This window comes from Phasianus colchicus, chromosome 1 (assembly GCF_987193195.1).
Source record: "Phasianus colchicus chromosome 1, bPhaCol1.hap1.1, whole genome shotgun sequence".
Lineage (NCBI taxonomy): Eukaryota > Metazoa > Chordata > Aves > Galliformes > Phasianidae > Phasianus > Phasianus colchicus.
Window position 1 is genome coordinate 122,270,771 of NC_143436.1, and position 27,570 is coordinate 122,298,340.

The following is a 27,570-nucleotide window of genomic DNA, read 5'->3' on the forward strand; positions in this document are numbered from 1 at the left end:
ATCCATCCATCAGAAAAAAAATGCATCTTACCATATGACCCATTAAATCTGTGCAACGCAAAGATTCATCAGGTAGAAGAACTCACAGTTTTGATATTCCATCCAAATATTGGGTAAAACTTTCAGCCAATAAACATCTTCACAGGAAACCAGTAGGTCACAAACCAGTTTTAAATCCAAAAAACAAGAAAAAAGAAGAGAGTGATAACATTTCAAGTGATTCCACTTTTTCTTTTGAAATGCTTTCTAAGTTCAGATCTATATGAGCTTGGTGTTTGACGAGGTGTCCCATCTGCAGCTCGAGAGGTAGGAAGCTCCCCTGAAAAAACAGGGGTCCAAGAAAGCCAAATTGAATTAACCCTGTGAGTTCATTCTTAAAATGAAAACTTCATTGTCAGAATGATCCAAAGGTCACGTTCAAAAGTATCTAAAAATCTTCCTACATGGACAAAGCAATCCAAATGAAGCCCAGTGCACTGTTTAAAATACAGGACTTGTGATGAACGTTTGACTATAGGAGAAATTTTCAGACCTGCAGTAGTAAGAGCTGTTTCTGGATGTAGATTCGAACACATGATTTTGCTTAAGACATTTTGTTCCAGCTGCCAAGGAAAGAATTTTTATTCTTCTTTCCTTTATTCTGGATATATACCAGGTAATTCTACAGTAAGTAGGAACATGACCTTTAGGCTTTTACAGAAAACCAATACCAAAACGTAATACAAATGATTGTTTTACAGTGCATTAAAACAACCTTTCTCCCTCAAATTAGCAGATAACTCTAGGCTAAGCCACATTTCCTTTAACAGGATGTTATTGAAAATAAAATATTTTATTATTATTAGTTTTCACCAACTGAAGAAAGAGAGATGCATGCATCTGTATTTTGAACATGTTCTGAAGATGTGGCATACCTATTAGCAGGGCTATTATCTCTGTCAGCAGTGCTGCTGTTCTTCCTCTAAACTGCCTTGGCAGGCTCACTTACAATGCATCCAGCTTCCTCTAAAACATGCCTTGAGCTGACTCCGCTAATCCTCCCGGCCACACAGAGCGGGCTCAGCCATGCTGGGAAGCAGAACCAATCTAATGTGAACCATAGTGGCTCTTGCAACCTAGAAATTCGGCTTAGCATTTGAAAAGTGAGAGAGGGGGTGAGAAAAAGGCACAAGGCTGTCACAGCTATCCTAGTAACAAAATTTATATGAGCTCTGTATCAGTGGTAATAGTAATAACTCAGGACATCTACAGAGCAATTCCAGTAACTCTGCTTTTTCTGTCGTGAGACTGGAAGCTCAAGTTTTAACAGTTCATACGTATTAAAGACTAAAGACTTTGTACATGCTGAATCAGAACTTTTGAGATATCTTTTATGTTTCCTTCAGCTAGTTCTAGATTTAGTGTCTTTTTTCCTGTGATCTATGTTTCATATATCACAAAGTACAGACCGCAGACCTGCTCTGCAAATTATTTCCCTGGGGGTTCCTTAGGGTAGTAAAGTTGCTTTTAAAGAGATACCTATCCCATTGTGGCTGTATGTATTTATCAGCTGAGAGTTTAATTAATTGGAAATGCTTAATAGCCACATGAGACCGGAAGCTTTTGTCCAGCTTAGCCTATCTGGCTGCATTGCTTATGTTACTCCTTTGAACGAATGGTATAACTATTCTAATAGTCACTGAAGAAAAGAAGAACATTAGTGCTCTCATTTTATTCACTGCGCTGTCACTCTTTGCTAGACATGAAGTGTTAGGTGTTGATCTTCTAGCATGTCTCTGCAGCAAAATAAAGTCATGAATGTAGCATATCTATGCTTCGTTGAACCTTCTTACCCTGAGTAACAGGAGGAGTGAAAGGAGGGTATATGGGGTGCAGAATAGCTCAGCAACACAGTTGCCCTCTGGAGACTTGTCAGTGACACCTGAAGCCTGTTCCACCACATCTCTGCTGCTCTTGTACATCTTTACAAGCACACTCTCATCTTGTTATGCAGACAAACCCCTAGAAAGGGAGAGAAGGCATGATTTGTTTCTCTCTTAACACATTAGGAAACACCACCTTCTCTTTCTCCTTTCTTTTAAATCAATATGTGTGCAAACTGCATTTCCTGGAGACAACAGGAGAGGAGGAGGTCTTCAGGAAGGAAGGCATCAAAATACATAAATATTAAGAGTTTTCTTTTCCCTCAGGAAAGATGCACTGCATCCCAAGGACTAGGGGGAATGATTTTAAACTGAGACAGGAGGTTTAAGTTAGATATTAGGAGGAAGTTTTTCACACAGAGGGTGTGATGCACTGGAACAGGTTGCCCAAGGAGGCTGTGGATGCCCCATCCCTGGAGGCATTCAAGGCCAGGCTGGATGTGGCTCTGGGCAGCCTGGTCTGGTGGTTGGCAACCCTGCACATAACAGGGGGGTTGAAACTGTATGATCACTGTGGTCCTTTTCAACCCAGGCCATTGTATGATTCTATGATTCTGTTCTATTCTATGACTGCGGGCAGAAATGATGAGGGGATGACACCCAGGTAGCTGAGTTTGGATATGCCACCAGGGTGGAGGGCACCAATGAGCAACACAGCTCAGAAGCACAGTATGAAGGAAAGGACAGGGCTGTGCAGAACTTTAAAGTGAGTATAAGGCAAATACAGCTGAGAGATGTCAAAGGAGGATAGTGAGTGCTGAGGCAACCATCAAGGTGAGCTTTGCTGAAGCACCTTAGTCAGGCTGGAACAGGCAATGTGCAAACTGCAGGGAAGTCAGTGCAGGGACAGCATGACCCTGGGTAAGTGTGCAGCTCTTGAGAATGCATCACCTGATTGCTGAAGAAGTGACTGATGTCTGTTTTCCAATAGCATTCCCTGAAAGTTAGCAAGCAGTTATAACAGACACACTTCTGTGCTTTAATATGTTTTCAATTGTTTAATTTATATCTGTGTAAAATGAGTGAGTGGCTGTGTAATCAAGAGCTGGGCAGACCAAAACACTTCCCGAAATACCAACAAAGTAGCTGTAAATCTCAATATGAAAATGCCCTGCTCCAAAATGAGCACAATATTTAATCTTAATTTTTCTTCAGGACGCACATCATTAACTGCTAATCAACTCAAGCTTCAGAAATCCCTGAGTAGTCCTCTCAGCTTTCAAAAATGCAGTCAAGAAGCAAAGGACTTTTTATTCTGCCCTTGGTAATGGTAACAGGTCCCAGAGGTGTCCAGGTGCAGACGACATCACTGCTGCACACCAAACCACACTGAACTGGCTGTGCTATGCCTCTGTTTTATGGGGCTTTCACAAAGCCCTCCAGGTTGACAAACAGAACTGCTCTGCAGCACATGGTATTACACGTAACTTGGCTGTGGATTAGGCAGGGCTGGGAAGGTGAGCCAAGTCTTGCTACTCCCATGAAGCCTCGGCAGGCAGATGCAGGCTCAGTGGGGGCAGAGCCCTGCACAGCTGCTCTGGCTGGGTGGGAAGTAGGTGGGGGCTTGATTTGAAGAGCATGCTCAGCCCTGGCATCAGGCACAGAGCAGATCCCTGCTGCTGGAAGACTGGAAACCAACCTGGGGATGGTTGCCCTTTGTGTGCAAAGGCTGAGCTCACACACACCCACTGCAGTACCCAAATTGGTGAGGGAGGGACTGCTATTTAATTAGCCTGGCAGGATGTGCAGTGCATTTCCACAGGGTGAGAGAATGCTGCTTTGTTAAAAAGTATGCTTGCAGGTGCTAACAAGAGTAATTGATGGATTCCACCCAGCACAATATTTCTCCTAGGGAATTTCTTCCTTGATTTGTGAAGTCTCTTGTCTCTGGGTATGTGCAAGGCATGCCCCTACTGTCTCAATTCTGCAGGCTCTTGCCTCAGAATCTCTTCCCAGCTTTCTGGTTTGTTGGGGTATTTGTACAGCATGAACACGTGTCAGATAGCAGGCTGACTTCATTTGAGTCCTAGCATTTCATGTGTGCATAAGACCTTGGCCATTTCCTTCATCTTCTTCCTCCTGCCTTTTCTCTCTCACCTTGCATTCTCCAACTGACATTTCAGGAAGCAGCTGATGAAATTGCTGGCATGGGAGTCAAAATACATCAGAGGCTACTCCACCAGGTTCAAGAAGCCCCAGGCTATGTGGGAGATAGGCATGGGATTAGATAGGCAGGAAAGATGTGTAAGGGGGCACTCGTGCTGGCAAGAGGAACTTCCCCCTAGCTCTAGAAGCAAGGTTGGAGGCCTAGACTTCCCACTGTCCTCACGTTAATAAATCCTTCCTAGTGGGCTCATAGCCCAGACAGCATCTGGATCTGAGCTGGCAAACCTGTGTGCCACCATATGGATAACTAACATAGGTCTCTGTGACCTTAGACATTACTGTACCAAACTGATATCTGATGTGGATCTGACTTCCACACTCTGCCCATCATTCTGCTCTTGGCAGGATCTCCCATGCCCAATCTCCCATCTGGTGCATCCTTTCTACAGGTCCTCATAGTTAAGTTGACACTGTACCATCCTGTCTCCAAGACAAGCATCATGCAGCATCTTCTGCCTGAACTGCTCCGGGTTGGATCTGTCTGCAGCAAAGAAGCTGAGCCTACATTATGCAACAAATTGGCCTGTCCATCATTATAAGTGGTATCACTGGGAGGTTGGAGTAGCCTGAAGAACATAAAACAATGAGAGGGTTATGTTGTGACCCTCCAGAACTGCTGCTTTATTTCCTGGCTCCAAAGGTGTGTGATAAGTGGGGATGACAATGTGGCATGTGAGAGGGCAGAAAGGTGCCTTCCCTCATGCCAGCGCTGGATGACTCTGCAGCGAGGTCAAACCTGTTATGGTCTGGATCCACACAGCCAGTGTGGCACTAACCTTGGCACTAACCTTGGCTCTAACTTTCCTATGTTTTGTCCCAGAAAATGCAGAGTTGGTTTACACCAAATGAGTGTCAGACAGCAAACTACCAAGAATTCAAGGTACCTGGCTTTAGGTCCAAACGAAGGGCCCAGGCTATTGAGCCAACCATCTCTGTGCTGAATGTTTCCATAGTAACAACTGCTGTGTTGCTTAATGTACAGGGGGGAGCAGGTTTTGAGGTAAACTGGACCCCAAAAATTTATGACCTGTATGATTAATACCAGGTACTTCAACTAAACCCTCATTTGAAGACGGAGCTAATGGAGGACTCGAGAGGGCCATGCTAGCTCTGCTGAAGAAAGCTGCCTGGTGTGTAGCTTATTTCTGTACTGGTCCATGCCTCCGAGCTGCAGGCTGGGGGACATGACCATAACTGTGTTTTATTTTTCCATTCTGGAGGGACCTTTTAATGAGGAAGGTTTGCCTCATAGGCATCCCCTCTTTTGTTCCTGAGTCAGTCTGGTGTAAGAGAAATAAGGATATGGCCCAGAGGGACTAGTCATATAAATAAGATTTTAGGATCTGGCTCTGAACTAATAAATGAAAGACTAGCAATTTTGTATTATGAAACTCCAGCTGCACGAGCTCTCAGCTTAGACCGAGTGCCTCTACCAGGTTCCAGCTGGCTATCAAAAATCATTTCCACTTCAGTGAAACCAATGTTAAAACTTCTCCTTAATCTCTTTCCAAACCATGCCCACATTCTAGCTGTATTTATTTTTACTGCAATTCAGAAGAAAAGGCAGCCTGACGTCACACTAGGAAAAGTACAGAATTCATTTGAACAATTCAGCTCCACATTGGCCCTCCTTTTCCCTAGTAAGCCCTGTTGTTCTCCATGGCCCTGTCAAAGCACAGCCCTTGTGGCCCATAGCCACTTAGGCATGGGCTGCGCATGCTGGCACAAGGCAGGGAGCCCCAAACCAAAAATAAAAAGAAGAACAGAATGAAAAATGGAGCGTATTTCACAGGTTTTACCACTCATTTTGCTGAGATTCATGAGTTAAAGCTATGGCTCAGCCTCCTCACCTTTTGCCCATGCTGCAGCTCATTCATCACGAGGAGATGGAGGATATCTAAGGGGTAGTTTTTTTCTGAGTAGTGTTTACTCACGCTTGCTGGCTGGTCTGTGTTTTCTGGAAAGGTGAGCTAAATCCTCTGTCACATTTTGGCTATCCAGCATGAACAGGGCTCATTGGCAGGCCCAGAAAGGCATGGGACATAGAATCACAGAATCACAGAATTGCCAGGGTTGGAAGGGACCTCAAGCATCATGAATCTCCAACCCCCCTGCCACACGCAGGGCCACCAACCATTCCACCTAATGCTAGACCAGACTTCCCAGGGCCCCATCCAATCTGGCCTTGAACACCTCCAGGGACGGGGCATCCACAACCTCCCTGGGCAGCCTGTTCCAGTACCTCACCACTCTCTCCGTAAAGAATTTCCCCCTGACGTCCAACCTAAATCTCCCTTCCCTCAGCTTAAAACCATTTCTCCTTGTCCTGCTGTCACTCACCCTTTCAAAGAGTTGATTCCCCTCCTGTTTGTAGGCTCCCTTTAGGTACTGAAAGGCTGCAATGAGGTCACCCCACAGCCTTCTTTTCTCCAGGCTGAACAAGCCCAGCTCCCTCAGCCTGTCTTCGTAGGGGAGGTGCTCCAGTCCCCTGATCATCTTTGTGGCCCTCCTCTGGACCCTCTCCAACAGCTCCCTGTCTTTCTTGTACTGGGGGCTCCAGACCTGGACGCAGTACTCCAGATGGGGCCTCACAAGAGCAGAGTAGAGGGGAGCAGAAAGGGCCAGCAGTGCTGGGTGTCATGGCTATTGTCACTCTTGCACCTGGAAACAGCCTTCTGAAGAAATTTTTGGGTGATGCCACTCTTTTTGGGTGATGCCACTCTTCACTAAAAGATATCCTGTCATTATTAATGTTATTGATAATTTTATGTGGCCCTCGGTGATTTGGGCAGATGCTGCCACTAGCTTGGGGAGTCGGTACCATGCAGGTAGATTATTTTTTTCTCATCTTCTCTTATATCTGTAACTTTTCCTGTTTAGAAGATAACTGATTTCAGTCTCTGTGGATGAATGTCATGCAGAAAGGTATTAAGCAGTGTAAAAATTAATATGCCAGGGCTCTGAAGCTACCTGTGTGTCACCAGCAACAGAGGTTCAGACCAGCAGCTGCTTAGTGAGCAGTCATGGGAAGGAATGAACCACCTTCAGCTGCTGAGGAGGTCCATCATCACACCTCTGTGCACCGAGGATGTCCAGAGGCAAGCAATGGTCATATGTGGGACACTTGCATGATTGTAACTCATCAACAGACTGAGCATGGAGCTCTCTGTGAGTCTGGATCATTTCAGTTGCTGGAGACAGAGGCACCCGAAATCATTCCTCACTTTTGAGAAGATAGGCCATCATGTACATAGAGAAAAAATAGTATCAACATATCCTTAAGTGTCAGTCCTTTTCTTCCTTACCATCTAGGTCACAAACAGTAGATTTTTTCAGCTAGAGTTGGCCCCTATTTTTCTATTTAACCTTCCTTTCTCTCTTTCTTCCTTCCTTACCTTCCTTCCTTCCTCACTTTCTCCCTTCCTTCTTTCCCCCCCTCCCTCTTTCTATGTTCTTTTCTCTCTTCTTTCTTTTCTATTTTCTGTCAAAGTGGGATCCTCTTCAAGGGATATGAAGAACAGAAGACCTATCTGCAAGGTAAAAGAGCAATACACTCACAAAGTTGTGTGAGGAGAAGAATAAACCATGAACACTCCTATAATTGCTGATCTTCTTTAAATGGCTATAAAAAATTCCTCTCTGTACTGCTTTTTAATAAACCAACAAGTCTCTCCCAGAACAACCAGAAAATACTTACTTCTAACAAGCTATCATTGCTCTGCACAGAATCCCAAATGTTCACTGCTCGTGAACATGTGGAGATGGCAGCACAACAACTCTTGGCCATGGCTGTGTGTCAGTGCCTCTTGCGGGGTTTGTTGTGCTGCCTCGCAGGTTGGCATAACTTTATCATAAAGCTGCCAGCCAGCTCTCTTGCCAACTGCAGCACAACCTGGTCCCAGTGCAGTGCTGCAGCTCATGTTTCAGTGCTGACACCTTCCCTCAAAGTCTGTCATGGGATTGGTGGCTTTTTAAGGGTGGTTTTGTTTCTGCTGAGTGTAGTGATCTGATGTTTCCCAGCACTCAGAACAGATTTTCCCTCATCGCCCTCATTATCCGTAACACCATTAGCTGCAAAGTAGTGTCTCGCTAATAACTGGCTTTTGCCTATTACTATGAAATTATTCTTCTGTGCCATATGCCACCTATATTCCTCTTCCAAAAACGTGCTAGGGACTCTATTATTGGCATTCACTGTTTATTGGAATCAGTGCAATTGTAATGTCCCTACCCACATGGGCATATCATGTTAGAATTCAGAATAAACTTCAAAACAAATGAAGAAATAAAGAGAAAACATCAGGGTAGAAGAAACAGTGTTTTAATATCCACTTATTTTACTAGCAAATACAACTCCATCCATAGCGAGATGCCCCAAGGAGGCACAGACACCAAACCAAGGGGGCTAACACCAGACAGGATTTTCCCCCACTCTCCTTTGCCTGTGATTCAGACCTTTTAAAACATTAAAGAGCCATAAACAAAAGCAAAGCCATAACCATAGTTATGCTGTGAGAGTCAATATCTACTGGGGAAGGAGAACAAAGGCATGAGAGTGTTCAATGTCAGGAATTTTAAAGGGACAGCATTTGGAAAACAATTATTTGAAGGAAAAGATTCAGCTCTGATGCTCAGCAACCACAATGCAAAAGGACAGTGAGATCACACTCATGCACATGGAAAAAGCAAAAGGAATGCAACTATTAAAAGGCAAATTAAAGCAAGAGAAGTTCAGAATAAACCTGGTGGAGACAGGGAGGATGACTTGGGTGACAGACTTCAGTAGTATATGCACTATTTTTAAGACACATTCTCACAAGCAGACAGACACACGTGCTCATGCATAGCTTTGAAAAAGGCAAACTGAAAGAACTTCTGAAAGAACTAAGCTAGTGAAGGTTAGAATGATAGGCTACTCACATACACACTTCACGTGATTTTCCTGCACTAAAGGCTCTGGCATTGTGGACACTTATCCTGACCATGTCTCATGGTGAACACAAACTTCCCCATGCTTCGTGCATGAATTTAGATCTCACACTTCCAGATACTCAGCCAGAGGCAAGTATTGTCTTCTGATGGACAGGTAAGGGAGTTTTTGGGCTTCTTGCAGTTCTTTTTGCACAGCTCAAACTGTTCATAGGCAAGCTCTGTTCTAAGCCCTGGTAAAGTTCCACTTTCCAGCCTGCATTTGGTTGGCCAGAGAGTAAGCACTGGCTAGAACAGAGCAACCTGACAGATGCTTAGCTGTGAACAGAGCCAGAGCAGCCATTTCAGTAGTTAAGCAGTCTGGATTATGTCTCATTTCTTCCAAACGACTCGTCCACCTCCTCCCTTTTCCCTTATTCCCAGAGATTACAGGGCTGATGATGAATGACCAAAAGCCTTCCAAAGAGTCCACCATTCTGAAAGAAAATCACATTTCTGAGCAGCATGAACACAGTCAGAATGGGGATCAGAATATGGGCTCTGTTTTTATCCATCATTGTGAGTATGGTAAGGAATTTGCAAGAATTTTTTTATGCCTGGTAAACACTGTGGGAGCCTTCAGTACACACCAGAATGGGAGATTACTTAGTGTGAACAAGTTCTGGGAGCTCAGCAGGGTCTGAAGATGAGATATGATTTTACTTGTTCACTTTCTATTACCCTGTGCAGGGGTATCAGTATATAACGTAATTGAAAAACTATACGTCCAGCGTAACTTAAGAGCCCTGTTTCCCTCCCTAGACAGTGAAAAGAGACAGGTACCTACAGAAGGTGATTCAGGTGTCTTCAAATCACTAAGGAGCTGCTTTCTCTCCTTCCAGTAACAATAGAGGATATTAAATATAAATAACCACCCTGGGTGCTCTACTTTCACATGTCTAAAGTGGTCAGATGAGATTAATTTCTCATATATGGTATTTCTACCCATTTCCTTGCTTTGTATATAAATATATATATATATATATATATTTGTTATAGTGAAGGCATTTGAAAGTGTATGCATACAGAGAGAGGAATGGAATTGTGTTGCAAAGCTGAGGCATATCAAGTCTTCTCCCTGCACATTAGTGCTGGCTAAGGTGCCCATCTTGTGCTCTGTCACAACTCCAGCACTGTGTTTTGGGGGTTGTGACAACCCCACACTGTAGTGCAGACTTGGCATGCCTCAAATTATCTCTGTGCCTACCACAGAGACTGTAGCATTTTTATTTTGAAATATTTTCTTTCTTTCTTATGTCTTGGTTTTGCAATAAATCAAATTATTTGGCTGTTATCTCAATCCTTCAACATTAAACAATTCATTTTAGCTTTCAGCTTTTATGATCAATGGAAAGCTCTTAATCAGAGCTGCCAGCAGTGCTGCTTTTATTTAAGGCTCACAATGATTAATGAAAATGTATATGATCTCAGTGGTGCTAATTTTTCCTAGCTATGCCAAGTGCTCCCAACTGTCAGGAAGGGTGACTTGCTCTGGTCCACTTTGTGCACTACTGGTGTACTGCTGACTAAGTCCCATGGGTTAGACTATGTTCCCAACTCTATGCCTGCCCATTGTGGTGAATGCAACACCAGCTGAGGACCACAGGCTGTAGGCCTGTAAGTGAGCCCAGGATCTGGCCCTGAGGGAATCCACATTACTGGGGGGGGGGGGGGGGAAGAGGGAGGGAGTCAGTAAACCAAAAAAAGGAAGCCATGCTGGCAACTGAAACCCAGGGTGAGCTTGCACATCTGGTGAACAGAGTGGGAGTAAAAAGGAATATAATTTCTTTTTATTGGATTTGTTCATATATTCCCATGGAAGCCAGTGAGAGCCTAGAAATGCAAAATACCATGTGAGACAAAGCACATTGTGTGAGTCCATTTCTGCCAGCTTGTGTGGCAAGCAACACTACCAGTATTGACAGGGTTCACTCATAGTAACCAAAACCAGCAACAACCAAATAGCTAAGAGTAAGTTAATGCCTCTTCACTGGAGTCTTTCAAGTGAAAATTCTAATTTAAATGTCTTCTGTTTCTTACTGTGTTTGGGATAGATAAGTTGATGAGACCTGAGAACAGCTTTCAGTATCCAAAGGAGGGCTATAAGAAAGAAAGAATCAGATTCTTTAGCAGGGTCTGTGGTGATATGATGAAGGGAAATGGTTTCAAACTAAAAGGTGAGAGATTTACATTGGATAGAAGGAAGATTTTTACAACTATGGTTGTGAAGCACTGGCACAGGTTGTCCTGAGAGGTGGTGGGTGCCCTATCCCTGGAGATGCTCAAGGTCAGGCTGGACAGGACTCTGAGCACTCTGACAAAGCTTTGGGTGTCCCTGTTCATTGCAGAGCATTTGGACTACATGGTCTTCAGTGGTCCCTTCCAAATCAAACAGTTCTATTATTCCAAGTCAGTGAGGAAACAAAACCAATGACAGAGCAATATGTGACCTTGCCACTTACTGGAAGAAATAATAGTGAGGAGGGATGGTACTGCAAACAAGCAACCCTAGATGGATTAGATCACAATTCCATGTACAGGTCCTGCAGCTGGTGTCCTGGTGGTATTTGATTAATTCTGTCAAAATCTACTCAGTAAAGATGAAAAAAAAACAAAAAAGCCTGTATCCCAATAAGCCAGTGAACTTTAGTCTAATGTGCATATAGGATGCTATGCAGTAAAATTCTTAAAGCAAAAAGATGGGAAAATTATTCTTTCTGAAAACAGCTGGGCCACTGACTCACTGTGTGGGCTTGGGCAAGTCCTGGGACTTCTTTGCATCTTAGTCACCCCAGCAGTTCTACTGGATGAAAGCAGAATGGATCACAGTATGCTCCAGTATTCAATATGCTGCAGATGCCTCTGCTGAAAGAAGCATTCCTGGCTAAATAAGCTCACAATGCAAAACCAAAAGGAACTAGGGATAGCTGGAGGCACCAGTGTGAACAGCAGCATTTGTGTAGTCAATTGAAGCCTTTGCATTGTTGTAGATCTTCATGGTCATACAATCTTATAGCTCCAACTCCAATGAGACAAGATTTAAAACTCATTCTACCCTTCTTGCAAGCATTTTTTTTTCCCTATACATATAAATAAATCATATACATGTACACATATAATATAACATGGAACTCTGAATTAGTTTGTTGTATATGTAGCTTTAGAATGTTTTGACACCAAACCAGCAAATGCACTAATGCTGAGAACTGCCTTGAAGTGGTTAATCAAGAGATAAATTATTCCTATCACAAAATATTTCCGCAAGTTGGAATCATTAAAATAGCACTTTGTGACATATGTTTTAGAGTAAATCCCACTTCAAGGTAGAATATCTGCTAAAGTAATAAATATTCTCTGCATTAAAGTAAAGTGCACAGTAGACAGAAATATAGGTTAAAATCCTGTACAGCAATGTTGGCTTTGGGACTCAGTTCAGCATAGTGTTTAATTGTGTGCAGGTACTTAGATCCTGATGCAGCAGAGCACTAATGCACATATTTAATTGCTGCAATGAATAAAGACCTAAATAAGAGTAGGCTTACTCATTTTTAACCTTCTTACTAGTTCTTCGTGTTAAGCAGGTGCTTAATGCACAGTGTTTTTTGCTGATCTGGATCCAGGCTACATTCAAAATGTGTCAGAAAATTTCAAGCACCTTCCTGAGAAAGGACAGAGGCTTTTTGCTTTTGAAAACTGCAAATTTTGGAGATTCTCTGGGCTACAGATGGAGAGAAAACCCTTTTCACAAATTTTTAATTAAGCTTTTGAAGCCAGTCTGGATTGTAGCTTGTGGAATCAGTTCCATGTAATCACCCTATAGGTGATTTATCAGAACAAGTCGGGTTTCCTGGGAGTATGTGCCAACATCATAGACTTGTGACTTCTTCCTCTACAACCACTTTGTGAACAACTCCAGTGAGTGAATGGACACTGGAGAGCAGAATACTTAACCACTGGTAGTGGAAGATTAACTTGCCGCAGCCTGAGACATACACATTGCTAAGGCAGGGTGGAATACTTTGCATATTGCGTTGGACATGTTTGGGGGAAAAAAGAAAGCAATGTCAGTGCAGAAACCAAATGGAGGACACAGGGTTATTGTATGCAGTTCTGGTCAGTCTTTTCCAAAGGGGTAGAAAGGAATTAAAGAAGACAGAGAAAAGGATGAAGGGGGTGATCAGAAGCAGGGGACCTCTTACACACGAAGAAGTGACAATGATCCTTCTGTTCCTCTGTAGTGGTAACAGATATTACCACAGATGGCATGGGGAAAGTGGGCAGGGAGCGATCTTCTTCTCTTACCACAAGAGTCAGGAAGCACCCCATGAAATAATCAGAGAGCAGACTTGAAAACCAACATAGATAATCTGGTTTCCTAGTGTGCATATCTCATTGTTACAAATGGATCAAAGCAACTGAAAAAAAAAATGGGATTATAAAACTGAGAAGAGGCTGTTGGTAGTTTATTAAACTGAACCTCAATGCTGCCAGGTGGAGACTAAAAATGTATAGCAGACAAGGGTCATATTGCTTTTTTTTTTAATTTAACATACTCCTTTCCTAGATTCCGCTTCTGGCCACTGCAGAAGATCAGGTTATGAACTAGGTCGATCTTTTGTCTGACTCGTATTTTGGGGAGGGGATAGAAGTTATTTTCTCATGTACATCATAGTTGAAAAGTGATCCTACCTCCACTTCCCTTATTGTGTGACCCCAGACATGCTGCCCCAAGAAATAGTAATAGGTTGGGGTTAATCCTCACAAACATCTCTTCTTTAGTAAAGCTACTCTTAAACAAAACACTGGTTCCTCCAGAAACAATGTGTCCCCACAGGAAAATAACCACTATTGTATGCTCTGTGGCTTCATTGTCTAGTCTTAAGATGGAGGAAAAAGGCAAGGCATGCCAACTCCTTGCCAGTGTGATGGAAAAACTGAGTTTATACAACTCAAGAGCAACTAAATAAGCATGCTGTAATGACTAACTATGGTGAGATGAAGGAGGAACTTGATGTCACTGACAGTTGTCCAAGTGTCAGCCTACAGAGGACTTAACAGGTCTTCTGCCTATCTTTCCATGCAATTAGACCTCAGAAGGACATAATCATTCCAGGTGGTTTCTATTCTCCTCATTTCTTTCAGGAAAGCTGTCAGCAGCCAGTGTTGGTTGGGTTTTTTTTTTTTTGTTCGTTTTGCTTTTGTTGTTGTTTTTTTTTTGTTTGTTTGTTTTGTTTTTTTTTTAATAGCACTCAAAACACAGTCATTTGTTTATATTGTGGAGCATTTTATTAATGTTGCAGCAGCAGTAGCAAGCCAGGTATTTGGAATGGTGCAATAGGAATACAAATTTGTGGAATCGGGAGATAAACTCTTGCCCAGTTAACAATGTACTAATTTTGGAGGAGAAAAATGTGCCTTCAGCTTAAGTCAAGGGAGATTTCGGGGGCAGAGAGGTGGAAATTACTTTCTAGTGAATTGTTTCATTTGCAAAGGGCACTATCACCTGGTCTTGAGTCCCCATTCCAGCTTGGTTTCCTGCTCTTGCATCTGCTTCATTACCCCCTTCCCTCATTGAAGAGATGGGTATTTTGTGCTCTGCTGAACTGGTAAAGGACAAGACACAGCTCATCACGACTGAGCAGATTTTGCCTCTTCTTCTCATTGCTCAGCTTTGCTGCGAAGGAGTGTTATACCAAGAGCTGCTGACATTAAATCTGAACACTTTTTGCTGACCGTTGCACAGTGCATGGGTGGCTGAAGCAAACGTAGCTGCGGATTTCAAGAGTAAGCTTTAGGGAAACCCTCCTTTGATCAAGAAAGGTGACTGCACATTCTGCATCCAATTCAAGCATACTGAAGGTGATTTACCAAGATAGCACTGAGGGGGCACATTTTAAGTGTATAGCACCTATGGATCAAATGAGATTTTTCACCAAGATCTCAGCTCCCACGGGTGCATCTGAGCAAATAACACCCATGCTTTCAGCAGTGCAGGCATTCCTTCTTTCCTGATTTAAACTTACCAAAAAACGCTGAAGAGGGAAGGCTGCTTTAGCAGCTTTGGCTCATGGTTGGAAAAATGTGCAAAAGGCAAAAAACTAACAAACAAGGGGGAAAGAGGAACCTCCCATCTCTGCTTCAAACAAGCAGATACTGGCAGCATCATGAACAAGTAGCAATTTGAAGATCAGCAGGAGAGGAATAGGTCAGTAGTGGTTATTTTCCTGTGGGGACACATCCTGTGCGGGCAGGTCCTTCACAGGCATCCCTTCACAGACACAGACAGTACATAACCATGCATGAGGCACTGTGGGGCTGATGTGATCCCCATGCTCTGGGAATGAAGAGGGAGCTTGTAGAAGCTCCTGGCTCTGTTTCCAGGGGATGAAAGAGCAGGGACCTGTCTGCCTGAGTCAGGTATGGGCAGTCAGGTATGACTAGCAGATGTCATGACTTGGTGGGTTATCAGGATAAAGATCTTCAGGCAGAAAGCCCTTTGTCCTGCCCTAGGGTTTCAGGCCCTAAAGGCAGGGGATGTAAATCTCGAGTGGTTTACCTGCCTTCTGCATGACTGCTTCTAAAGCTGATGGCGGCAGTCTCAGGATCTGTGAGGTCCTGGCCTAGAACAAGATGCAGAGACCTACTTCAGTCACACCCAGATTCATGGAGCTGCGGTATTTATCACCACAAAATGCCAAGGAATCCTCAAGTTTGATAATGCCCCACTCCTTACTCACTCAGCTGCAGCCCCTTACACAATACTTTGTCTGTCTGATTTACACAGGCTTCCTGACAGGACCAACATACACTCTATGTATTCACAATATCACTGAATGTCAGGGATTGGAAGGGAACTTGAAAGATCATCCAGACCAATCCCCCTGCCTTAGAGGAACACCTAGATTAGGTCACACAGGAATGCATCCAGGCAGGTTTTGAATGTCTCCAGAGAAGGAGATCCCACAACCTCTCTGGGCAACTCGTTCCAGTATTCTGTTACCTTCACCATAAAGAAGTTTTTTTTCTAGTATTAATGTATTCTTGTTTGATCAGATGTGGTGGAGTCTCCTTAACGTCTCTGACACGTGCCTCCAGAGATAGCAAATCTCTCTGGAGAGGTTGTCTGGGCAAGAGATGGGGGCCTCAGTGCATCCCGGCATGGAGTCCCCAATCACTAAGACAATGCCAGGCAACAGTGCCCAGCAGCTGCTCCCTGGCAGGGGCTCTCCCTCACCCACTGAGGTGATTCCCTGCTTCAGTGCGGAACGTGTCCACTCTGGAGCCGAGTGCATCACAAAAGCACGCTGTGTTTTGGGGCCTGCAAGGCTGCCCTGCATGCTGTCTGGTCCCCAGGGCACGTCATTCTCTATGAGGTGACACTCCCTGGTGAGATGTCACAGTGGCTGTCCCTTGTGGCAGCAGTGGGAGCGGTGGCTCAGTCCGCTTGTGGGACCCGCAGGAAGTGGAACCAGAGAGAGCATTGCGTCTATCTGGAGATATCCTGCTATTATGGAGCGGCTGAGAGCCCTTCGAGGTGAGCTCCCTCTACCTCTCTGGACACTGTGATGCTGCCTGAGCACATGTGTGCCTCCAATGTGTTTAGGACGTGCAGCATTGTCCTTGCTCTGCTGAGTGCACATAGTGGTTTCCCCCCGGGGGAAGGCTCTCTCCCCTCTTTCCACCGATTACACATGTGCCAGCACAGCTCACCCTGTGCTGTGGGGCTGGAGGCTGGATGCTCAGCCCTGACTCCAAGCAACACCACCGGCAGCTGCTCTGCTCTTTCCTTCCAGGTCTCTTTGCCTGTGTGGGCTGCATGCCCAGGCGAACACGTCGCAGGGAGAGAAGCAGGGTGTCAAGCCCTGTCCCTGCCTGTGCCGTGACTTTACTGCTGCAGCGCCTGCAAGATCAGGAGGTGAGCTGGGGACATCCAACCATCAATCCTTGCCCTCTGGCCCAGTGTCACGGTCCCGTGGGTGCCCGGCCCCGGCAGCACATCCACATAGCGATGGGTGGCAGTGGGCAAAGCAAATGTGACTGATCCTTGTTCCCAGGGTGACCGAGCGCAGGCGTACTGTGAGCTGGAGAGCGCCCTGAGGGAAGCCGACAGCCGCCCGCCCTGCGGAGTGGTGAACCGGCTGCTGGCAGAGGTGTCCCAGGACCTGACAGCAGCCCAGGTGAGGGGTCACTCCCAAAGGCAAAAGGAGCCGCCTGCCCACACTGGTGTTCTGCTGGTGGACGGTGGTGGCTTAACCCTTCCAAGGGCCTCAGGCAGTCTCCTGTGCTGTGTGTCACCAGAGACTCTTTTTCAGGGTGTGACAGCCAATGTGAGGACAGCTGCCAGCAATGTCCTGGTGGCTCTGGCTCAGACGCACTTCACCTTGGTGATGGCTGAGCTCCAGAGCCTCCTGAAGGCCACAGAGGAGATGTCCAAGGAGTTTGTGCTCATCACCCTGAGCAAACTCTTCAGCACATATGGTAGAGTGCCCTCAGCCTCCTGACATCTATAACAACCGGGAAAGGGGCCTCTCCCCTCCGCGCGTGATCTGCATTCAGCTGGGGGATGCAGGGCTGCAGCCCCTCCTCCCTCACTGCTGGGGTTCTGACCGTGGCCCTCTCCTTCCTCTCTGCAGCTCCACAGTGCATCCCCTTCGTGTGGCTGATGCTGGCTGGCCTGCGCAGTGTGGTGGGCCAGGTGAAGAGCGGCCGGATCCTGCGCATCGCTTGTGCTGGTGAGTGCTGGACCCAGAGCAGGGGGTCTCGGGACAGCCCTTGCACCTCGCCCTGCTGCAGACTCTCACAGGCTCCCTTTTCTCTTGTTTTGTTTTGCTGTGTTTTTTTGTTTTGTTTTGTTTTTAATTAATTAATCTTTTTTTGTTTTGTTTTGTTTTGTTTTTCTCAGTTGTGAAACAGTGGTTGGATGGAATCAAGATTCACTTGTCCTCTGGAATGCAATGCCCCTGGCCTGCCATGGAGAAAGAAAAAATCTATGAGAATCTCCATGAACTCTTCTTCTTTGTGGTGAGCAACTGGCAGGACTGCAAGGAGGAAGAGGTGAGCACTGCTGCATTCCCAGCCCAGGATGGCAGTGGGGGTATCCATGCCGGCAGCTCTGTCTGTGCTCAGCAGGCTGAGAGCAGAGGGGTGATGAGAGGGAGTGGGCTGGCTCTGCAAAGGGCCCTGAACTGGCTCTGTGTTCAGGGCTGGATCTCCCTGCCAGGAAGCAGCTGCATGTCACAATACTGTGGCAAGGAGAGCTGGGGATGAGGGTGTGGGGAAAACCTGCCTACTCAGGGAGAGCAAGCCCATCTCCTTCTGGACATGGGGCTATGGGGAAGGGAAACAGAAAGCCTTCTCTGTAGGAAGGGCAGACCTTCAGTCTTTGATGCCAGGCCTCTGCCATCCTCTCCAGGATAAAAAGGCAATCCTTGGGGCTGTGGCTGCCATGTTGGATGTTCTCCTGCAAGAGGAGCTGCACCGAGAGCACGTCTGGGAGCAGCTCCTCTGGCTCATTCACCCGTGTCAGGAGATCCAAGACACCTGCAGGGTGGCCAAGGTGAGATGTTGTGAGGACTCAGGGTGGATGTGGGGCCTGTGCAAGTGCCACGAGGGGTGAGGGGAATGCAGGGAGGAGGTGGGGAGCCCTTGGAGAAAGAATGAACAGGTGTTCAAGGGAGGTCTGAGGCTTCCTGAGCTCTTCAGTCAAAGAAGGAATGACCCAGACAGGAGCCAGGAGGAAGCCAAGAGTCACTGGGGCTCATCTCCTGGGGATGGGAAGCTTCACCACCACCACCGAGGGGCTCTGAGTTCCTGAGGAGCTCTGTGCTAACAACTAGGGAGACCACATCCAGTTGCATCTGATGGGGGAGAAGAGGGCTGCTGGGTGGGAAATGCCTGCAAATGATGCCCAAACACGGCTTGATTGAGAGCAGAGAGACTCTTTTGGTGCTGCTGGGAGGTCTGGAATAAACAAGAATGCCTGTGCAGGAGCTTCTCCCCGTGGAGAAACAATTGGGAAACAGTTTCTCCACTCCCAAGTGGCTAGATGTGGCTTCATCCCTTTCTTCTTCTCCTGGTCTCTTGCAGAGCCTCACTATCTTCCTGGAGGCCTTAGATGGCATTGAGTGTGTCATCCCAAAGGACAAGTTTCAGGACATCACCAGTGCCGTGTTCTACCAGGTAAGGGGAGCCTATCCTTGCGCCTACAGCAGTTTCCCTCTTGGCTAAGTCTCAGGAGGACTGCAAAGCTCCAAGCCCCTGACTAAGGCGGCCCAGCCTTAGCTCCTGCATGCTCAAGGCTGCTCCAGAGCCGTGCATGTACCCCCAGGGATGCTGTGGGGCGGGTTGTGTTTTGTCTGCCTGTCCTCTTCCCGAGAGTGCCCAGGGAGATGAAAGCGGGCAGCACAGTGTCTTTTCCATCCTCAGTGCTGATGTGATTTTCTCAAATGGACCTTGTTCCCACAGCTCTATGACAACACCAAGCAGCACAGCGAGGCTGATCGTGCAGAGCTGACCCACTGCATCATGCTGCAGGGTAAGGAGAAGAGCTTTGGCAGTGCTTGGAGGTGCCCTGGCCAAAACCTCCCTCACAAACCTCAGGAATGGGCATGAGTTTCTTGCTAACACAGTGTGGGATTTCCTCCCTGCAGCCCAGATCTGCCCAGAGGAAACGGTCCTGTTTCTGCAGTCACAGCTGGAAGATGACTGGGAGGCTGGATGCGTGGCAGCCCTGGGTTTGCTTGGTGCTCTGGCTCGCTCTGATGGTCAGTACCATGGGCTGGGACTTCCAGGGATCCCATTTGGCATCTGGGTCGTGGCTCCACTCATGCTTCTGCGCATCTCTTGCAGAGCCCGTGATGACGGAGAAGCTGCCCCAGGTTGTAGAGGCTGTGCAGCGTTTGTGCAGCGACCCCAGGACCCGGGTGAGCTGGTTTGGGAAAAGAAAGCGCTGTTGGGGCGGTGATGCTGCTGCCAACACAGGCAGGGCTAGGGTGACCAGGGAGGTGCTGAGGCATTGACCACACAGTCATGATGGTTCCTGTGGGGAGAGCAGGCAGAGTGGAGCGGGCAGGTCCCTGTGCTGTGCATGGAAAGCACACAGCCTGGTGCTAAGGCCTGGCCCTCACCTCAGGAGCCAAGGCTCCTCCTCTGCTCTTCTTGTCTCTGCTCATGCCCAAAGGGCTGCCCCGATGAGCAGGTGACTTCCCTTTGCCTTCTGACCAGGAAAATCACACCCACAATTGACCCCTTGCAGGTGAGGATGGCTGTTCTGTATTTCATCAGGGATCTGCTCAGTTCTAACACATGGAGCTGCTCAACCTGGGATGTGGTGGGGCACATTTTCAGTGAGTTCAGCCGCACCACAGGAAGAAGGGTAAGGACAGTGGGCACCAGCATCTTTTGGAAGACCTGTGCTGCTTAGTGGCTGGCACATAAGCACTGGTGGGGCCACACCTGAGCCTCCTGAGAGGTTCCTGAGAACTGAGAGTAACTGGCATTTCAACACCACCGTTGTGCAGGCAGCCGGAGAACTTTCTGCCCAGGAAGCCCAGGAAGAAGGAGCTCTCCAGCAGCTGTGCATGGACATCCTGGGCTCACTGGACGTCTCTGGGAGAGGGATGTCCAAAGTAAGTCACACTCTGCCCTGCTGCTGCTCCTTGCCTTCACAACACGCGTTCCTCATCCCACCACCCCAGGTCTCTCCTCCAATGTGCTCTGAAGCACACAAGACTCAGGGAAATTCACAGAATCCTCTTCATCTCTGAGCAGACGCAGGAATACTGACATGCTCAACTGCGTCTTTCCCTACAGCTCCTGTGGCCGCGGCTGCTGCTGTTTGTGGTGCCAGCTCAGTACACTGGCATGCTGATCCCGGTCTCCCGCTGTGTCCAAGCCCTGGCCGCAAGAGAGGACCTGACAGGACGGCAGATAGAAGATCTGGATCCTCATTTTGTCAGCTCCATGTTTCAAGGTAGGAGCACAAACTCCCCCAGTGAGCTCTGCTGACCTCTGTTAGCACCCAGAAGGGACAGCAGAGGTGCGCGTGGCTGGGCACAGAGTGTCTTGGAGACTTACTCAGCACTTTTTTCTCCTCGCAGGCCCACTGTTGACGCCCCAGACACTGCTGGCGCGCCTGCTGGTGAGTAGATGCTCCAGAGGCCAAGTGTACGAGCCCCCAGGAGGAAGCAGCATGGCCATGGGCAAAGCTGTTGGCTGCTCCTTGCCCAGCAGGGCAAAGCCAAGCTGCTTCCATCCTGGGGGGAAACTGCTGCTCTTGCTGCAGAAGTGACCCTGTTTCTCCTTGCTCTCACTCAGGTGGCAGCAGGCAGCCCTGTTGCAGGCAGCGAACTCCAAGCTGCTGCCTTACTGATGATGCAAAACCTCCACAGCAGGTTCCACAGAGCTGTGGGGGCCATGTGGGCTGCTGAGATCCCCCTGCTGCTGCAGTGTCTCCAAGGTAAAGTGCTGATGGGGAGGGAGAGGCAGAGGCAGGGAGTGGGGGGAGTGAAAATGCAGCTCTGTAGCATGGCAGAGGGGAAGCGTTTCCTGCAGCCCAGTGCTTGCTCTGCTGATGTTCCCATTCCAGGGAAACAGTGCTGAGGCCCGGGGACCTGTCCCCCTGGGGATCTGCCTGTTCCTTCACATCCCCTCAGACAGCAGTCTTGGAGCAGTTAGTTCTGCGTTCCTGTGGGGACAGTTTGTGGGGAAGAGCAGGTCATTGTGGAGGGGGTGCAGGTCCCAGCTTGGCAGTGTCGAGTGCCCAGGCCAAGCCAGGTTTGCAGCAGCTCTTCTTTTGTGGCTTGATCCCAAGTAACGGTCTTTTGCTTCCTATTGCTGTGCAGGGAAAGAGGAGAGCTTCCCGGACACTGCAGAGTTTGAGTGCCGTCTGCTAAAGGTACAGCATTGCCGGGAGGCACGGTGCAGATAAGTGCTTGCCTGCCCCAAGTAGCCCCACTCCCATATGAGCCACTGTGGGACAGGAACAGCCTCTCCAACGCTGCTGCGGAGTGGCTGCATGCCTTTGTAGCGCTGCGTGGGGGTCTTAGGAGAAGAGCAGCAGGTGGCTTTAATGGAGGGAATGCAGGAGGAGCTGGGAGAGGGACTGTTCTTCCAGGCACCTCTCCTCAGAAGTCTGCAGCAACTTGCTGCAGGGAGTGAGGGAAGAGGCAAAGGGCAAGGGAACATTGTCTTCTCCTGTTTTCCAACAGTTCCTGAGGGCGTCGCTGGAGACCATAGGGGATGAGGCCTGGACTGAGGCCCTGAGCTGCGAGCTGAGCCAGCGGCTGAGCAGCTCTGCCAGCAGCTCTGGAGAAAAGGTGAGTTCCCCCCATCTCTAGCCAGCGGTGCAGCCGCAGGTGCCCAAATGAGGCTGGAGCTGGTGCTCTGCCCACACGGGTTGCTCATGCTGCTTCTCCGTCCCATGCCCCCCAAAGGGTCTTTCTGTGCAATCTGACCGGGGATGGCTAAAGCTTGGCCCTGCAGCTGTTTGAGCAACTCCCAGGGAGCACGGGTCCTTTCCACCTGGCCCTCGCCCAACAGGTTAAGCTGCTGCCACATCTCAGCTTCTTCCTTCCCTTCCCATGCAGTCTTTCCTGTACAAGGCTCTGGGGACAGTGCTGGGAGCCTGTAAGGGAGTCCTCCACGTCCAGGAGAAACTGCTGCAGCACCTGGAGGAAGCAAACATGGAGGAGCCATCTGAGGCCCAGGTGAGCTCTCCTCTCCTTCTCCTGGCCCTGCTCCGGGCCTTTCCATCTCCTCCCTGCTGCCATTTTCCTCAGGTGAGGACCTGTAGATTCAGGCCTGTGCCAACTGCCCCTTGTTCTTTTGTGCAGGGAGTGATCTCTCTTCTCAGCCATGCTGCTGAGAGCAACTTCCAAACAGTCCTGGCCACGCTCACCATGTTTGCGTCCAGGCTGTGCAAAGGCCACAGTGCAAGGATTTCCAGGCGCAAGAAGGTAAAGCGTTACGGGTTTCCATCTTGGCATTCTTCTGTCTTATTTTCACAGCAGCTCCTGCCTTGGGAGCTCAGGTGCATCGCAAGTGTCTCAAGGCATTTCTCCCCACACAGATGGAGCTGGACAGCAGGAGAGCTCATGCCACACGCAGCGCTCTCATGCTCGCCCACGGCAGCTTGGCACTGCGTGCCACGAAGGAACAGCTGCTTGCCCACCTGGAGGGAGACATCGTGGGCAACATCCTGATGCTGTACAGCTGCAGCTGCCGGGTGAGAGCTCAAAGTGTGCCAGGGTGCCTGAGCACCCAGCTGCAGCCCATCCACATGGGGGGATGCTGAGATAGGCCTTCCCTTTCCAAAGGTCCCTTGGGGAATGGTTTGTGCCCAGATGAAGATCCAAGCCCTTTCCTTAGTGTTGCCCCCACATGTCCCCCTTGCAGCCCTTGTCCCTTCCTGCAGTTCAAAGAATGTTCTTCTCTCTTGGGCTTCAGGACTTGCAGAACAACCTCGCACTGGTGCAGAGCATCACCGACTTCAGCTCTGCCTTCCAAGCTGTGGGTGATTCTGCGTGCTTTAACCCCTCCTTGAATGGAAAGCTTCTGGAGATCCTGATGGTGAGTGCCTAGAGACTGTGGAGGAGTTCTGGGCTGTGCCACGAGGCTCGCTTCCATGGGGGCATACAGGTCTCCATCAGCCACACATCTCCAGCTGGTGGGGACCTTGGCTGCTGGCAGGCAGCGGCTGGGCAATGGGCTAGGTGCACCAGCTGTCGAGCTGCTGCATCCTGCAGTGTTTCCATGGGAATTGTGGGAGTGATGGGGTTGGTGTGTGGCAGTTGTGTCTGTCTCGGGGCTGGGTGGAACAGCTCTCATGTGGCCCCTGCCAACCTTGACAGTGTCTCTCTGGGACTTGCAGGACTTGCTGAAGAAGTATTACTCGGGCATCCCTGTCTCCCCAGTGCCCCTCAAGGTGGTTCTGGCCCTGGAGCAGTTGAGGTAAGGTCTGGGGTTGCAAGGCAGGATGGTGGTCCCCGTTTTGGGTAGCTCCTGAAGGCCTGGAGGGAGCAGGGGCTGAGGAGCCGCATCTATAGGAGAGACAGCTGAGCTGTTGTGCCCAGCAAAGCTGAGGTTCTGGGCAGGGAGAAAGGTCCTGGTGCTCCTGTCTCCTGGCAGGGAAGAGAAGGGAGAGCCGGGGTCTCCTTCCCTTCAGAGCGGGAGGTGGTTCACTGCTGCCAGGGAGGAGGTGGGCGCTGCTGGAACTGAAGACAGTGCTCAGCAGCATGCGCTGGGGGTACTGGCTTTGTAGCTGTTGTTTAGGAGAAACTCAGATGTTGTCTGAACCAGTCTGGAGCACTGGTAAAGACCCTTTCTGATTTCTCTTCCTTTTTTCCTCCTGACAGCAAGCTGAAGCCCTCTTTCGAAAGCAAGGACATGCGTGAGATGTTGGTCCTGTGCTGCAAAAACATTGTGACACACCCTTCAGCAGAGATGATGCTGAAGATCAGGAAGTCACAGCAAGCAGCGCAGTACCTGCAGGTAACCTGCCATAACTTTCCCGGCCACCTCTTGCTCAAACCCTACCTCAGTACACACAACCTATGCTCTGGCAGCAGCTGTGATGCTACACCTCAATCCCCTCTTCTGCTTTCAGCTTCAGCAAACATCACTGAAAGCTCTGGGCCGGCTCATGGCAGTCCTGCTCAAGACAGAGCCCACCGGCGGCTTCTTTCAGAACATAGTCCATGTGAGTATGTGTGGGACAAGGGGGAGAAAGCATGGTGCCTGTCAATAGTGGGGGCAGAGATCTGGGGACTGAGAGGACAATCAGAGGGGGAGAAATCTCCTGCTGACGTGCCAGCTCACTGCGAGCTCAGAAATGGGCAGAGAAATGGGCCCAGGGGGGAAGGCAGGAGCCAGCCCCTGGCAGGCCACAGCTAAGGAAAAGCTCCTGGGTTAGGAGGCAGGAGTGTCTGCAGAGAGCGGGGGTAGCAGTGCCGGTGCTCAGTGAGGCGGGAGGCCACATGGAGCAACGGGGCAGTCCTTGAGGGAAAGTGCTGGGAAAGGAGGGACAGGGAGAGGGGTGGCAGGAAGGGAAAGAAAATACATCCTCAGTGAGACAGATGCTCTGCCCCAGGTCCTGCAGAGATCTATGACATCGGACAATGTGTGGGAGCGCAAGAGGGCCCTGCAGACCTGCTCCCAGCTGCTGGCTGTTTGTGAAGAGCTTCAAGTGAGTAAAGAGCCCCACTGCATGCCCCCTGCTCCCTCCCCAGTGCCTCTGAGCTGGAAAGCAAGCTCCGCCCAGGCGTGGGGAAGGCACAGATGGGGGAAGCTAGGGAGAGCTGGGGCTGTCTACAGCTTTGTTCCTGCCTTTCACCCCTGTAGAGAAGAGATGTCTGTGAGCACTTCGGCTCCTTGGTGGGATTGTTGGCGCCTCTGACATGCGACCTCATGCCCACATCCCGCCAGTTGGCTGTCACCTGTCTAAGCTCCCTTCTCCAAATCCAAGGTGAGTAGAGCAGGTGTGCACCAGCCCTCTGCCCTTCTCTGTAGCACTACCAGAGCCCCACAGGCTGGGCCCTGTTTACAGGAGGGAGAGGCACTGCGCACAGCTCTCTTCTTGTCCCCATCCTGTCCTCTGTCTTTCATCTGTGGAAAGCAGTTTCATTTCCAGAAGCATGACTTCCCTTTTCTTCCTGTGCTCTTAGCCAAAGCAGCCAACAAAGTCATCGAGACAAAAGACATCAGGAGCCTGTGTGAGGGGCTGCATGCCTACAGCGTTGTCTCTCAGCTCCAGACCACGTCCAAAATGGCCAGAGTAAGTGGATCCAAAAAGGGGTGGTGGGATCTCAGTGCATAGGCTCTGCATGACCCTGTGCTGCTCCTAGCCTCTCACACTGTTTCCAAAATGAGCTGTCACCCTGAGACTGCTTTTCTCAGCAAGTAGCAGGAGGTTCTGAGCTATGTCTGGCCTTCAGGCACCCAGTGCAAGGAGCTGACGCCATGATGTGCGTTTGTGTGTGTGTGTGTGTGTGTGCGTGTGCACTTGCATGCATGTGTGACTGTGGCTGCTGGGAGGTAGGCTTTGCATGTAAGCAAACACCATGGGTGCAGAACTTGAGAGAAGGCTCAACCGCCTTCCATATACACAGCAGGGTAAAGACAGCAGGAGCGTTGTGATTGTTGCCTGTATGACCAGCAGGCTGCTGAACTGAGAATGCCCTCAAGACTGCTTTATGTTTTGAAGAGCTGCTGCAGAGCAATGATGGGATCTCTCCTGCTTCTCATTTCTCTGCAGATTGTGTGCAGAAACTTCCCCCTAGAACGCACCGTCGACTTCATGATGGCCATCAAGGAGACCATCCGGAGAGCCAAAGGAGTGCGTGTGCGTGCTGCTGGGAAGTGGATGACCACCTTTCTGCAGATGTACGGGAAGGACATCTGTTGGAACGTAAGAGACCTTCTTGCACGAGTCTTGGACTTTTGCTGGTTGTTGCACTATGACTTGTGCAGTTTGCCTCTTGTGCTAAAGAAGCACAGCCTAAGCGCGGAGTCAGGGCACGGACCAGGGTGGCTGGCATGAAATTTAGGCTTCAGACTTGGCAGCATGTCAAGGGAGCAGGCACTGCTCATGCGCTGAATGTCCAGCGCAGAGTTAAGAATGCAGTGTCATTCTTTCTCCTCTTTTTCTCTCAGGTGCCTCCAATCCTTTACATCCTGCGCAGCTGCACATCATTCGTGCAGCAGAGCACGTTTGTGCCCTTCCTGTGCCAGGCGGTGGTCATCCTTACCCGCTGTCACACTGAGGCCATGATTAACAACTTCTCCCGGCTGCTTGGGCCAACAGACAGGTACTGGCACTCCTGCCTTTGCTGTTGCTGCAGTCATAGTTGTAGCTTGCCTCTGCCAGAGGGATCCAGGGAGGAGGCAGCTTTTCTTTTTTCCTCTGAAAGTCTGTTTGAGGTGAAAATTACTCAGTCACAACTTGAGACTCTCCTTTTTCTAGTGAGACATGGAGGAGAATAAGAGAGTTTTGTCTTCAGCGATGGAGCCGATAGAAAAAAGAAGAAAGGAAAAGAAAGGAGGAGAGGAGAGGAGAGGAGAGGAGAGGAGAGGAGAGGAGAGGAGAGGAGAGGAGAGGAGAGGATGAGCTAAAAAATATTATTTATTAAAAATAAATAAATAAATAAATGCCAGAATCCTGGATAGGATGTGAAAAGAGTACTTTTTTTTTTTTACCAAGTCTTCATTTTAATAGCTGCTGTCTCTTCTCCATAACAGTTACAGAATCACAGAATCACCGAATGTCAGGGATTGGAAGAAACCTCAAAAACTCATCTAGTCCAATCCCCCTGCCTTAGCAGGAACACCTATATTAAGTCACACAGGAATGCGTCCAGGCAAGTTTTGAATGTCTCCAGAGAGGGAGACCCCACAACCTCTCTGAACAGCCCTTTCCAGTATTCTGTTACCCTCACCACGAAGAAGTTTTTTTTCTAGTATTAATGTGGAACCTCCTATGTTCCAGCTTGTACCCATTGCCCTTATCCTGTCACTGGAT

General features: G+C 48.6%; 1 protein-coding gene and 1 long non-coding RNA gene across 5 annotated transcripts; one reads left to right on the forward strand and one right to left on the reverse strand.

The window, feature by feature from the left end:
- Positions 1–1,713: 1,713 nt before the first annotated feature.
- LOC116230719 (uncharacterized) lies at positions 1,714–16,976 on the reverse strand. 2 transcript variants are annotated; one of them, XR_004167297.2, is made up of 3 exons: positions 16,291–16,976; positions 15,613–15,676; positions 1,714–2,001 (listed from the first exon to the last, which is right to left on the reverse strand). It is a non-coding gene; the product is annotated as an uncharacterized LOC116230719 (long non-coding RNA). The 2 variants fall into 2 exon arrangements; XR_016459973.1 differs by having other exon boundaries at positions 16,057–16,976.
- LOC116230718 (maestro heat-like repeat-containing protein family member 2B) lies at positions 16,512–27,116 on the forward strand. 3 transcript variants are annotated; one of them, XM_090124993.1, is made up of 30 exons: positions 16,512–16,590; positions 16,850–16,971; positions 17,111–17,233; positions 17,369–17,534; positions 17,690–17,788; positions 17,959–18,110; positions 18,469–18,612; positions 19,143–19,235; positions 19,521–19,590; positions 19,706–19,819; positions 19,905–19,978; positions 20,311–20,430; positions 20,576–20,683; positions 20,868–21,027; positions 21,155–21,195; positions 21,372–21,513; positions 21,899–21,951; positions 22,265–22,372; positions 22,643–22,762; positions 22,889–23,011; positions 23,125–23,280; positions 23,502–23,624; positions 23,926–24,005; positions 24,410–24,545; positions 24,661–24,753; positions 25,144–25,239; positions 25,395–25,518; positions 25,718–25,827; positions 26,308–26,460; positions 26,706–27,116. In XM_090124993.1, the coding sequence occupies exons 1-30, from the start codon at positions 16,566–16,568 to the stop codon at positions 27,033–27,035; spliced, it is 3,558 nt and encodes a 1,185-aa protein (XP_089981119.1). In that variant the 5' UTR covers positions 16,512–16,565; the 3' UTR covers positions 27,036–27,116. The 3 variants fall into 3 exon arrangements, with proteins under 3 accessions (XP_089981119.1, XP_089981124.1, XP_089981111.1); XM_090124998.1 differs by lacking the exon at positions 16,512–16,590 and having other exon boundaries at positions 16,792–16,971; positions 26,706–26,860; positions 27,016–27,116; XM_090124985.1 differs by lacking the exon at positions 16,512–16,590 and having other exon boundaries at positions 16,792–16,971.
- Positions 27,117–27,570: the final 454 nt, after the last annotated feature.

Excerpts from the sequence above, each read along its gene's own strand:
- LOC116230718 (XM_090124985.1), top strand. The coding sequence starts at position 16,792 with ATGCTCAGCCCTGACTCCAAGCAACACCACCGGCAGCTGCTCTGCTCT. Across the intron at positions 19,820-19,904 it reads TGCTCTGGCTCGCTCTGATG|AGCCCGTGATGACGGAGAAG; the intron begins GTCAGTACCATG and ends CATCTCTTGCAG. Across the intron at positions 21,196-21,371 it reads CACTGCTGGCGCGCCTGCTG|GTGGCAGCAGGCAGCCCTGT; the intron begins GTGAGTAGATGC and ends GCTCTCACTCAG.